Genomic DNA, 12,338 nt, shown 5'->3' on the forward strand with positions numbered 1-12,338 from the left:
AAAAAAAAAAAAAAAAAAAAAGAAATTGGTATATACTCTACTCTATATGGGGTATAATATGTTGGTTATGCAAAGAGACAAATGATAGATTCCACTTATTTTCACCTCCATCACTCATATCCCCAGTTAAAGCTTTAACTTTTTCAAACTGCTTTTCAGGCTTTGATCACTCAGACTCGAGCCAAACAAGCAGCTACCATGAGTGAAGTGGAGTGGAGAGGGAGAACGGTTCCAGTGAAGATTGACAAAGTGCGCATTTTCTTATTGGGACTGGCTGATAACGAAGCCGCTATTGTCCAGGTGAGGAGGAAGAACTTGCTGTGCTGTCTTCTGTATGTGTCTGAAGGTTGTCCTGTGTGTTTAAGATGTAGTGGCTCGTTGGTATTCAGTTCTAACAAAACAAACATTTAATGCTGTTTGGGATTTGGTAAGTCCGGAGATGTGCCTTATTTAATAAAATTATTTTGAAAACTGAGTTTATAGAGGAATTCTTAATGTTTAGGGGGCAAAGAAATTGACAGCAACAGTCATCAACATAAAAATGGGAAGCATTAGAGGCTGGCTTTAAAGTGAGGGGTCACATTTGACCCAGCAGGTGGTGCAGCAGCTTAACTGTTATGTTCCTCAAGTCTCTCTGACATGTTGTCATAACCTCCTAGCCCTAAAGGTTCACCTCTTAGTCCTGGGGCTTTGCAGGATAACCTGGTTAAACCAGAATGTCTTGTCTTGTGTGTGGTGTACATGTAAAATTCACGCAAAGCTGTATCGCTTGATACTGCCTACTGACGTAGTTACCTGTTTGTGGGTATGAACAACCAAATGCATCCTAAAAGATAAGACATCCTGGTGACCTTTGTATGAGGTAGACAGCGATGGCGGCACTTTTTAGAGCTTCTTTTCCACATAAGTTAAAGGACGTCTTTAAAAAAGCAGGCTGCTGACAGTGTATTCCCTCATCAGGGAACAGTGGCATTTCCTAAGACTTCATAGTAATCTTTTGCACCCTGAGTAATGTGTGTATGGGTTGCGGGGGGTGGTGTTTTGTTAATGTGTTGATGAATTGGCTTAAGCATCTAAACTTTTCAACAACTTGCTCCAAAATGGCTACTTTGGGTTGGAGGCAGCTTTCAACAGCTGACGAGTTGATGTGTGTCCTTGTCTGTGTTTCATATGGCCTCTCTCATATCCCTTTTATTTGCTTAAAGGACAGAAGACCTGAACAGTACTATAAAGTCAATGTTTCCTTAAACCGAAAGGCTTTTCTTGAGAGCGTTCTATTGGCACTGTTGTATGGTGCTACCTCCTCTGGACAAGGGCTCTGGTAGTAACTATTTAGATTATGTGATTGGGTTAATGCTTTGGTTTTAAAGTGATCAATGCTGGAAGAAAGAAACCACCTCAGTCCTCAGTTCAGTGCCAGACAGCAGAGACAGCGGGGCAGGAATTCCGACTTGAAGAGGAGTTAGGGGAGAGAGATCCCTAGGGCCAAGTTACATGAGGGCTCTTCCAGAGCGGGGCTACAGACAGTACCAAATAAAGAACAGGAAAAGCTAGCACTTATTAAGTAATTTTGAGAAGTTACTGCTGGCATAGTGGCTCATGCCTGTAATCCTAGTGCTTTGAGAGGCAGAGGCGGGCAGATCACTTGAGCTCAGCAGTTGGAGACCAGTCTGGGCATCATGGTGAAACCCCATCTCTACAAAAAAAAAACGAGAAAATTTAGCCGGGCCTGGTGGCGTTTACCTGTAGTCCCAGCTACTCAGAGGCTGAGGCAAGAGGATCACTTGAGGCTGCAGTGAGCTGAAATCATGCCACTATGCTGCAGCCTGGGTAATAGTGTGCAACTCTGTCTCCAAAAAAAAAGGAAAAGAAAAAAAAGGAAGTTAATAACGCTTAAAGTTTAAATACACATGATTTATTTATTTATTTATTTTAAAAGACAAGTCTTGCTCTGTCGCCCAGGCTGGAGTGCAGTGGCGCAATCTTGGCTCACTGTAAGCTCTGCCTCCCAGGTCATGCCATTCTCCTGCCTCAGCCTCCCGAGTAGCTGGGACTACCGGCGCCCGCCACCACACCCAGCTGATTTTTTGTGATCTGCCCGCCTCGGTGCCCCAAAGTGCTGGGATTACAGGTGTGAGTCACCACGCCTGGCCTATTTGCCCGTTTTTAATTGGATTATTTATTTATTTATTTATTTTTGAAGTTGAGTTCCTTGTCTATATTTTGGGTGTAATTTCAGTGTCTCTTAGGCTAGCTGGTACTGATATTTACCTCCTTCTAGGAACTGGAATGCAAAAATTTGGTAGTCCCAGGTTATTGCTTTCCTGTAGAGGTTTTTATGATATTTAAATGCCAAAACAGCAATTTACTGAAAAGTCTGGAAGGAAGAAATAATACAGGGAGATAAAATATTAGACTGAAAAGACTTGAGCTCAAAGTTAATCAGCTGCCAAAGTCCAGTTGCAAAATCCTTAGTCTCTGTAGCCAAACTTTAAGTATTGACATCCTTAGTATTGTCTTTTTTTTTGAGACAGAGTTTTGCTCTTGTTGCCCAGGCTGGAGTGCAATGGCATGATTGCTCTCGGCTCACTGCAACCTCTGCTTCCTGGGTTCAAGTGATTCTCTTGCCTCAGCCTCCTGAGTAGCTGGGATTACAGGCACCTGCCACCATGCCCAGCTAATTCTTTTTTTTTCTTTTTTGAGACAGAGTCTCGCTCTGTTGCCCAGGCTGGAGTGCAGTGGTGCAATCTCAGCTCACTGCATCCTCCACGTCCTGGGTTCAAGCGATTCTCTTGCCTCAGCCTCTCAAGTAGCTGGGATTACAGGTGCTTGCCACCACGCCCAGCTAATTTTTTGTATTTTTAGTAGAGACGGGGTTTCATCATGTTGGCCAGGCTGGTCTTGAACTCCTGACTTTGTGATCTGCCCTCCTTGGCCTCCCAAAATGTTGGGATTACAGGCATGAGCCACTGCGCCTGGCCTAATTTTGTATTTTTAGTAGAGATGGGGTTTCTCCATGTTGGTCAGGCTGGTATCGATCTCCCGACTTCAGGTGATTCGCTGCCTCAGCCTCCTAAAGTGCTGGGATTACAGGCATGAGCCACCGCGCCTGGCCCTTAGTATTGTCTTTATACTTTATCTCTATTTTTCTTTCTCTTTCTTCCTTTTTTTTTTTTTTTTTAAGAGACAAGATCTTACTTCGTCACCAAGGCTGGAGTATGGTGAGGCAGGCATGACTCACTGCAGCCTTTACTTCCCAGGCTTAAGCAATCCTCCTGCCTCAGCCTCCCAAGTAGCTGGGACACTGACACTTGCCACCACACCCAGCTAAGTGTTAAATTTTTTGTAGAGACAGGATCTCTCCTTGTTGCCCAGGCTGGTCTCAAACTCCTGGGCTCAAGCAATCCTCCTGCCTCAGCCTCCAAAGTGCTGGAATTATAGTTATGAGACACAATGCCTGTCCTAAGTAATTTTTTGTAGAGATAGGGGTCTCACTGTTGCCCAGGCTGGTCCCAAATGCAGGCTCAAGCAATCCTCCTGCCTCAGCCTCCAAAGTGCTAGAACTATAGGCATGAGCCTCTGCACCTGGCCTAATTTTTAATTTTTTGTAGTGATAGGGTTCTTACTATGTGGCCCAGGCTGGTCTCAAACTCCTGGTCTCAAGTGATCCTCCTGCCTTGGCCTCCTAAAGTGCTGGGATTGCTATTTTTTTTTTCTTTTTTCTTTTCTTTTTTTTTTTTTTTTGAGACAGAGACTTGCCCTGTCGCCCAAGCTGGAGTGCAATGGCATGATCTCGGCTCACTGCAACCTCCACCTCCCAGGTTCAAGTGATTCTCCTGCCTCATCCTCCCAAGTAGCTGGGATTACAGGCATGCACCACCACACCTTGCTAACTTTTGTATTTTTAGTAGCGACAGGGTTTCACCATGTTGGCCAAGCTGGTCTCAAACTCCTGACCTTGTGATCCGCCCACCTTGGCCTCCCAAAGTGCTGGGATTACAGGCGTGAGCCACCGTGCCCGGCCTATTTTGTTTTCTTTAATGCTTGATCACTCCTGACTTGTCACTAGTTGCATCGAGAGGTTATTTTTAGATAGCTCTTTCTGTAAGGAGGACAGATTTTAAATATCTGCAGGCTTGGTGATTCTTTTTTGTTTTTTGAGATGGAGTTTTGCTCTTGTTGCCCAGATTGAAGTGCAGTGGCACAATCTCAGCTCACTGCAACCTCCTCCTCCCGGGTTCAAGCAGTCTCCTGCCTCAGTCTCCCAAGTAGCTGGGATTACAAGCGCCCACCACCACGCTTGGCTAATTTTTTGTATTTTTAGTAGAGACGGGGTTTCACCATGTTGGCCAGGCTGGTCTCGAACTCCTGACCTCAGGCAATCCACCCGCCTCAGCCTCCCAAAGCGCTGGGATTACAGGTGTGAGCCACAACACGCGGCCCAGGCTTGGTGATTCATATCCTCTAGTTGTGGTTAATATTTTAATATTTGAGTAGAAGAGAGACCATTTATCTTTTTCTTAAAAAAAAAATATATATATATATATATATACATATATATGTATATTTGTATATTCTCAAGTGAGATTTGTTTTCTTCTTTACCAGATTTCCATGTGTTTTTTCCTAAACCTCACCGCGCTGGGTAAGGTTTGATTCTTGTGCCCATAGTAGGGGTGTGGTTGGGAATGTGGTCAGACTTGCCTTGTGTGTCTCTTAGTCATACTACCACCTTCCAGCAATTTCCATAGACAAGTGAAAACAATCTGAGAATGTGCATTTTAAAGCAGGAGGTCTGTACCTCAGGACACACCGCAGCCCAGCTCAGTTTCCTCCGCACCAGTCAGCTTTGAAGCTGAGCCTGAGGAGAGAACCTGAGACTGCAGAAAAGCCCATCCTGAAGGTTTCAAGTTTTGTAAAAGTTTACCTAGGATTGATTGAGTCGTTTGGACTAATCAGTAACATATTACTTCTGGGCTTAAGATTTCTCTCTGTCATAGGCGCACCTGGGAAAAGGTCTAGTCAGACCACAAATTTTTGTGCAGGGAGTTTGCCACTTGTGTTTAAGAGCACGTTCTGGTTGGTCCAGTGGCTGGTGGAGAAGGTCAGCGTACAGGTGGCCAGGAATCCTGCCTCTGCGTGTTGAGATGAGTTTCTTATTCCACCGTCCTTTCAGGAATCATCTTAGCTTCGAATATAGATTGATAGAATAAAAGTGTAAATAGCAAAATACATTGAAGGCTTCCTGTTTGGGGACATTTTGCCCTGCCCAGGGAGAATCATGAAAGCTGCTCCTTCAGAGATTAGCGGTCTGAGTCATTGCAGTGTGGGAGTCTTAAGAAAAACACAACTGGCGTAAGTCCTGCCCTTCAAATCCACTTTTTCCTTCATTGCTTTTTAAGATATTTGCAAAATTCCCAGTGGGAACTTAGAGCTTTGTGGGAGAAGCGGGGAGGTTTGCTGCTTTCAGCACCTCGATGTAGAGGTTTAGTTAAAGGGAACAGAAGTAATGCGTGGCAGTCAGGAGGTTTTCAACTTGAAGTGTACCCTACCAGTAGGAAAAGAGGCAAATCCTGTGTGGCTGGTAAGATGAAGTTCGCTCTTTTCTTGAACACCTGTTGCCCCAACCACTTAACCCCACCTATCTGAGAAGGGTGTTGGTGGCATGTTTGTTGGATTGCATGGAATTAAAACGGGCACTGTAGCTCATCATTTCTGCTGAGAACATGGCTGTGGTATATGTGTGTTTCTATTTTGTTTTTGTTTTTTTGAGACAGGGTCTCACTGTGTCACCCAGGCCAGAGTGCAATGGCACAATCTCAGCTCACTGCAACCTCCACCTACAGGGCTCAGTTGGACCTCCCACCTCAGCCTCCCGAATAGCTGGGACCACAGGCATGCACCACCACACCTGACTAATTTTTTTGCATTTTTTATAGAGATTGGGTTTTGTCATGTTGCCCAGGCTGGTCTCGAACTCCTGGACTCAAGCAATCCGCCCACCTCTGCCTCTCAAAGTACTGGGATTACAGGTGTGAGCCACTGCGTCTGGCGCCATGTGTGTTTCTTAAGCGGTGCCAAGTCCATTCACATGTTTTTTTTTTTTAAGTTCTGGGATACATGTGCAGAACATGCAGGTTTGTTACATAAGTATACATGTGCCATGGTGGTTTGCTGCACCTATCAACCCATCATCTAGGTTTTAAGCCCTGCATGTATTAGGTGTTTGTCCTAATACTCTCCCTCCCCTTGCCTCCTAGCCCCTGCCATTCACATGTCTTACTCAAGTTTTTAAGCCCTCTAGATTCACATGTCTTATTCCAATTGCTGAGCATTATACGGTGGCACCATTCCACAGATTTGTACTTTGAAAAATTAGGCCAGTAAAGGTTGATGAAGTGATTCTAAAGAATCTTGCCAACCTGAGGTCGGCCAACAATATTCTGTAAAGTCTGCTCCAGTGCTGCATTGTCCAGTGCAATAGCCACTCAACACATGTGGTTATTGAAATTTGAATTAACAAAACTTCCAGCCAGGTGCTGTGGCTCATGCCTGTAATTCCAGCACTTTGGGAGGCCAAGGCAGGTGGATCACCTGAGGTCAGGAATTCGAGACCAGCCTGGCCAGCATTGGGAAATAGCCAGGCGTGGTGGCGGGCACCTGTAGTCCCAGCTACTCAGGAGGCTGAGGCAGGAGGATCTCATGAACCCCGGAGGCGGTGGTTACAGTGAGCTGAGATCATGACACTTTACTCCAGCCTGGGCAATAGAGCAAGACTCTGTCTCAAAAACATAATAAAAGATAAATTAATAAAACTTCTGAGTGCTCAGGTGTGCATTGGACAGTGCACATAGAGGACATTGCCAGCAGCAGAGAGCTCTGTTGGACAGTGCTGCTCAGGTGGTTCCAGGAGGGAATGGTGGCTGTGTTTGCTTTACTACATTTATAGGAAGAATGAGCCCCAGTTCGTTCCCAAGTTAGTGAACAACTAACTTGGGAAACTCAAGTAACTTATAAGTGGAAAAGTATGTTTGATTTATATTGGGTAAGTTACAAGGAAGTTTTTTTTTTTTTTTTTTTCATGCTAGAGACTAAGAAAAGAGAAGAAAAAGATTCTTTTTTTTTTGAGACGGAGTCTGGCTCTGTCGCCCGGGCTGGAGTGCAGTGGCCGGATCTCAGCTCACTGCAAGCTCCGCCTCCGGGTTTACGCCATTCTCCTGGCTCAGCCTCCGGAGTAGCTGGGACTACAGGCGCCCGCCACCTCGCCCGGCTAGTTTTTTGTATTTTTTAGTAGAGACGGGGTTTCACCGTGTTAGCCAGGATGGTCTCGATCTCCTGACCTCGTGATCCGCCCGTCTTGGCCTCCCAAAGTGCTGGGATTACAGGCTTGAGCCACCACGCCCGGCCTAGAAAAAGATTCTTAAGAGAACTTTTAAGAAAAGCTTTAAGAAAAAAGGTTTTTCTTTTTCTTTTCCTTCTTTTTTTTTTTTTTTTGAGACGGAGTCTCGCTCTGTCGCCCAGGCTGGAGTGCAGTTGTGCGATCTCGGCTCACTGTAAGCTCCGCCTCCCAGGTTCACGCCGTTCTCCTGCCTCAGCCTCCCGAGTAGCTGGGACTACAGGTGCCCGCCACCACGCCCGGCTAATTTTTTGTATTTTTAGTAGAGACTGCGTTTCACCATGTTAGCCAGGATGGTCTCGATCTCATGACCTTGTGATCCACCCACCTCAGCCTCCCAAAGTGCTGGGATTACAGGCGTGAGCCACTGCGCCCGGCCAAAAGGTTTTTCTTTAAGCGCCCACCCCCACCACCCTGGTCCCAACCATTAAACGGGTAGGCAGTACTGGGTTTTCGTTTGAGCTTTCTTAGAGGTCAGTTGAATATTAAGACATTTTTTCAGATTGAGTGTTAATTTCTATGAGAAGTCAAATATCATAATGGAATGTTGATGTTTTAATTTCACAGTGGGTCTGCCAGTCACACAGGTTCATCTCCTTTCTGCCTTTTGTCCATTTCTATCTGCTCGGTCAGATTCTTTGGGATGATAATGTGGCTTGGCAGGTATTCAAGTAGTGAATCACTTTCTCACCTACCCCAGCTGTGTAGCAGACAGGTGACGCCCAGTACTTGTGCAAAGACTGTCATCTCATGCGTGTCAACCTTGTCTGTCCTAAAAATTGTTCTCAGAGTAGTCATGTGGAATATCTGAGTGCAGCATGTCTGTGGCAAAAAGAACTTAGTGTGATATTTAGGAGAACTTTTTTTTTTTTTTTTTTTGAGACAGAGTCTCGCTCTGTTGCCCAGGCTGGAGTGCAGTGGCGCGATCTCTGCTCAGTGCAAGCCCCGCCCCCCAGGTTCACGCCATTCTCCTGCCTCAGCCTCCCGTGTAGCTGGGACTACAGGCACCCGCCACCACGCCTGGCTAATTTTTTTTTTGTATTTTTAGTAAAGATGGGATTTCACCATGTTAGCCAGGATGGTCTTGATCTCCTGACTTTGTGATCCACCTGTCTCGGCTTCCCAAAGTGTTGGGATTACAGGCATGAACCACCGTGCCCGGCCAAGAACTGTCTTTTTGGTGGGTATTGATTAGTCATTTTTATTACTTGCTTGGACCTAAGAGAAACAATCTTTGACTTGGGTTACATTTGTGAAAGGTAATTGTGTTGGCATACAGTAGAGCTTGGCAGTTTGTTCTGGAAGGAAGATAAGTGAAGTTCTGATGTGCTGTGCTTCAGTGTAGAGTGCCCGAAGGCCAGTCTGTAAGGCCCCTCAAGGGATGCCAGGTCCTGAGCAGAGGGCGAAGCACTGCAGGGAAGTAGCAGGAAGCTATGCTAGGAAGAGACGTAAAGCCTTTGCTAAGTCTCAGATCAGTTATGCAGACAGCTTTTTCAGCATGTTTACTTTTAAAAATATAACTCCCCTTTCCATATGAATAATGACTAAGGCTATAAGAAAACATTATATGGTAGAGAATAGTAACAATTAAAATGATGCCCGGTGTGGAGCGTGAGTATGTGGTCTGGGGACTCAGGTGCGCTTTTGCTCTCCTCCCATTAGATGACTATGGTTTGCTCAAAGGAAAGTCTCTTACTTTGATCTGCCCTTGTTTAGGCTGAAAGCGAAGAAACCAAGGAGCGCCTGTTTGAATCCATGCTCAGCGAGTGTCGGGACGCCATCCAGGTGGTTCGGGAGGAGCTCAAGCCTGATCAGGTAGGACCCTCAGCCAAGCCCTGGCCCTTGCTCTGGGCAGGGGTCCAGGTCAGCCTGTGTCCCCTTCTCAGGTGGACCCCAGTGCTCTGAGTGCACTGTTCTCTTGGCCACTGTTTCGTTTTTGTTTTTGTTTTGTTTTTTTTTGAGGTGTGGTCGTCGGGACAAATAAGGGCTTCTGGGCTCCATCACACTGAGAAATTAATTCCTCCCTCCCGTGTTCCTCCTAGTGGTTTCCTGTATGGCCTAAGAAGCCTGTGCCTCAAATTCTGTCTCCAGGTGGACTTCTCCAGTGCCTCCTTTTTCTGAAAACACTGTCCCTGTGATTCATTCAGGCATCTAGGCTGAAAACCTCAGATCTATTTGTCTCTTTTGTCCCTGTCACCCAGCCCACTTTCTTCTCCATTTGCAGGGCCTCGTGTCTATTGTTGATTCGCCTGTTTCTATTAGCCTTTTCTCTTGTGCCTAGGCAACCACAGAGGTCTCCTAATTGCTTCTTCTGTCTTGGTCCTGGTTCTCTTCTCCAGGCCTTTCTTTTGTGAAGTACAAATGGAATCTTTCTAAATCTGGTTTCCCTGTCTAATTTTAAAAAGCCCAGTGATTTCCTGTAGGGATTGAGCAGTGGCCTCCAAACTTTTATGCTGATAAACCCCATAGGCAGCGTTGAGCCTGCACCACTGATGCATTTATTTATACATTATATACCTTATTATTTGTCTAATTTGTCATATATAAAATGCGTTAAAATAAGGACTTTTTTGAATGAGATAAGTAGAAATAGAAAATCTAATTTTCTTTTCATACTCAGACTCCCTGGGTTTTATGTGCCCTACTTAGAGACCACTGGTCTCTCAGTTCAGACCTGAGCTGGTATACAAACCTTCCCCAGTCTGTTCCCAGCCTTGTACTTCACTACATCCTTCTGAGTCCTCTCCCTCAAGCTGTTCCACTTACAGGCATCTCAGTAATGCCTTTCCCATCCAGTGTGTTACACTGTTCTCATTCCCCTCCCTCCTCACACTTCGTTAATCTTTCCTGCCACTCTTCACTTGTCCAAACCCCATCTGTTTTTCAAGATCCAGCTCATAGCTTGCCATTTCTGAAAAGCATATGCCTGCATCATCCTAGCCCACAGAGATCTCTGCAGTTTCTAATTATCTGATACTTGCAGCTATAAGTTTTGATAGTTAATTATTACCTCTTCATAAAAACTTACTTTTATTGTGGTAAAAAAGCATTAAACATAAAAGATACCACCTTAACCATTTTTAAGTGTACGGTTCAGTGGTAAGTAAATACATTTATAATGTATAATCATCACCACCAGTCCATCTCCAGAACTCTCTGCATTTTGGAAAACTGAAACTCTGAACCCATTAAACAACAATAACTTCAAGTGTTGCCTTGCAACTATTTTTTTTTCAGCATCTGCCACAAAGCCTGGAGTATAAATTTTGTTTTGAATCACTGCTTTCTCTAAGGAGTCGCCTGCTTCCTTGCCCCGTTAAGCTGCCTTTATGTATTGTGCTTCCCTTCATCGACTTAGCAGAGGTGCCTACAGAGTCCTAGCCCCTGTCACTGTCACTCACCTTGAATGCATGGCAGTTGGGAGACACCTCACAGAATGTAAGAAATGTGGTGCATTAAAGGCTCATTCATTTCCTGTTGCTGCAATCATATTACCACAAACTTAATGGCTTAAGATGATACAAATGTATTATCTTATGCTTCTAGAGGTCAGAAATGTAGTGGGTTCACAGGGCTGTGTTCCTTTAGAAGCCCTAGGGGAATCCTTTTCCAGTATTCCCAAGAATACATCTCCTGGCTTCTAGCAGCTGCCTGTAGTCCTTGGCTTGTGGCTCTCCATTTGTGCTTCAAAGTGATCAGCTCCTCTCCCCTCTGCTTCCATTCCTTCATCATCTCCAGCTCTGACCCATCTGCCTTCCTCTTCTCAGGACCCTAGGATTACATTGGGCCCACCCAGATAATTCAGAGATCCTTAATCACATCCGTAGAGTCTCCTTTACCATATATGGTAACATCTTCACAGATTCCACGGAGGCTAGCATGTAGACATCTCTGGAGTACATTTTTCAGCCAGCCACAAAAGGCAGGTTCTGACAGCACAAGGAGTGGAACTGGGATCTGTGGCATACATCTTCACACAGAGCCGTGGACTGTGGAATGTCTGATTTTAATGCTTTGGGGTTAGGCACTGGGAGGAGTGGACAGGAAGTCTCATCTGGCCATTACTCTCAATTCTCTTATTTGACGTCAGTTTTTAGATGCCAGTGGCAATTTGAGTGCCACTGTCGTTCTAGATTATGTCAAGTAGTAGATCTTTGATATTCGAGGACTCCTGTCTTACTAGAGTCTGTGTCTTATGTTCAGGGCACTTTGGAAACCCCACCATTGCATGAGGTGGCCAGAGCGACAGCATCAGTTGCTTTACTTTTTACCTTTTTCACTTTCTGCAGAAACAGAGAGATTACATCCTTGAAGGAGAGTCGGGGAAGGTGTCTAATCTTCAATACTTGCATAGGTAAGGGTTATTTTAATTTTTCTACTTTTTAATATTGTTAAAATACCATTTGAACAAAAGAGTATATGTAATATTTATGTATATTTACATTTATAATTTCTTTTTTTGTTTTTTTTTTTATTTTTTTTTGAGACAGGGTCTAGCTCTGTCGCCCAGGCTGGAGTGCAGTGATGTAATCTCAGCTCACTGCAGTCTCAACGGCCCGGGCTCAATCAGTCTTCTCACCTTAGCCTCCCACTGAGTAGCTGGGACTACAGGCATGCCCCACTACACCTGGCTAATTTTTTTATTTTTTTTTTTGTAGAGATGGGGTTTTGCCTTGTTGCCCAGGCTGGTCTCGAAGTCCTGGACTCAAGTAATCTGCCTGTCTCAACCTCCCACAGTGCTGGGATTACAGGTGTGAACCACTGCACCTGGCTTACATTTATAATTTCTTAATGCATAAAAATGCGAATGCATGTATGTCCATTTTATCAAATGAATATACATGCTATATTTACATTTTATTTTATATACCTAATTGAAGATTTTTACATAGCTTGACTAGAACACAGCCAGGCACAGTGGCTCATGCCTGTAATCCCAATAC

The 12,338-nt window shown here is 44.8% G+C and overlaps 1 protein-coding gene across 1 annotated transcript in view; it reads left to right on the forward strand.

Annotated features, from left to right (window-relative positions):
• The window catches only part of LOC111542397 (signal recognition particle subunit SRP68), a 36,935-nt gene that overhangs the window by 18,202 nt on the left and 6,395 nt on the right, over positions 1-12,338 (forward strand). The window contains exons 8-10 of the mRNA XM_026456787.2: positions 160-300; positions 9,112-9,210; positions 11,685-11,749. Of these exons, the coding sequence (XP_026312572.1) occupies positions 160-300; positions 9,112-9,210; positions 11,685-11,749 (305 nt within the window). The remainder of the gene's footprint in view (positions 1-159; positions 301-9,111; positions 9,211-11,684; positions 11,750-12,338) is intronic.

The sequence above is a fragment of the Piliocolobus tephrosceles genome, chromosome 16 (genome assembly GCF_002776525.5).
Source record: "Piliocolobus tephrosceles isolate RC106 chromosome 16, ASM277652v3, whole genome shotgun sequence".
Classification (NCBI taxonomy): domain Eukaryota; kingdom Metazoa; phylum Chordata; class Mammalia; order Primates; family Cercopithecidae; genus Piliocolobus; species Piliocolobus tephrosceles.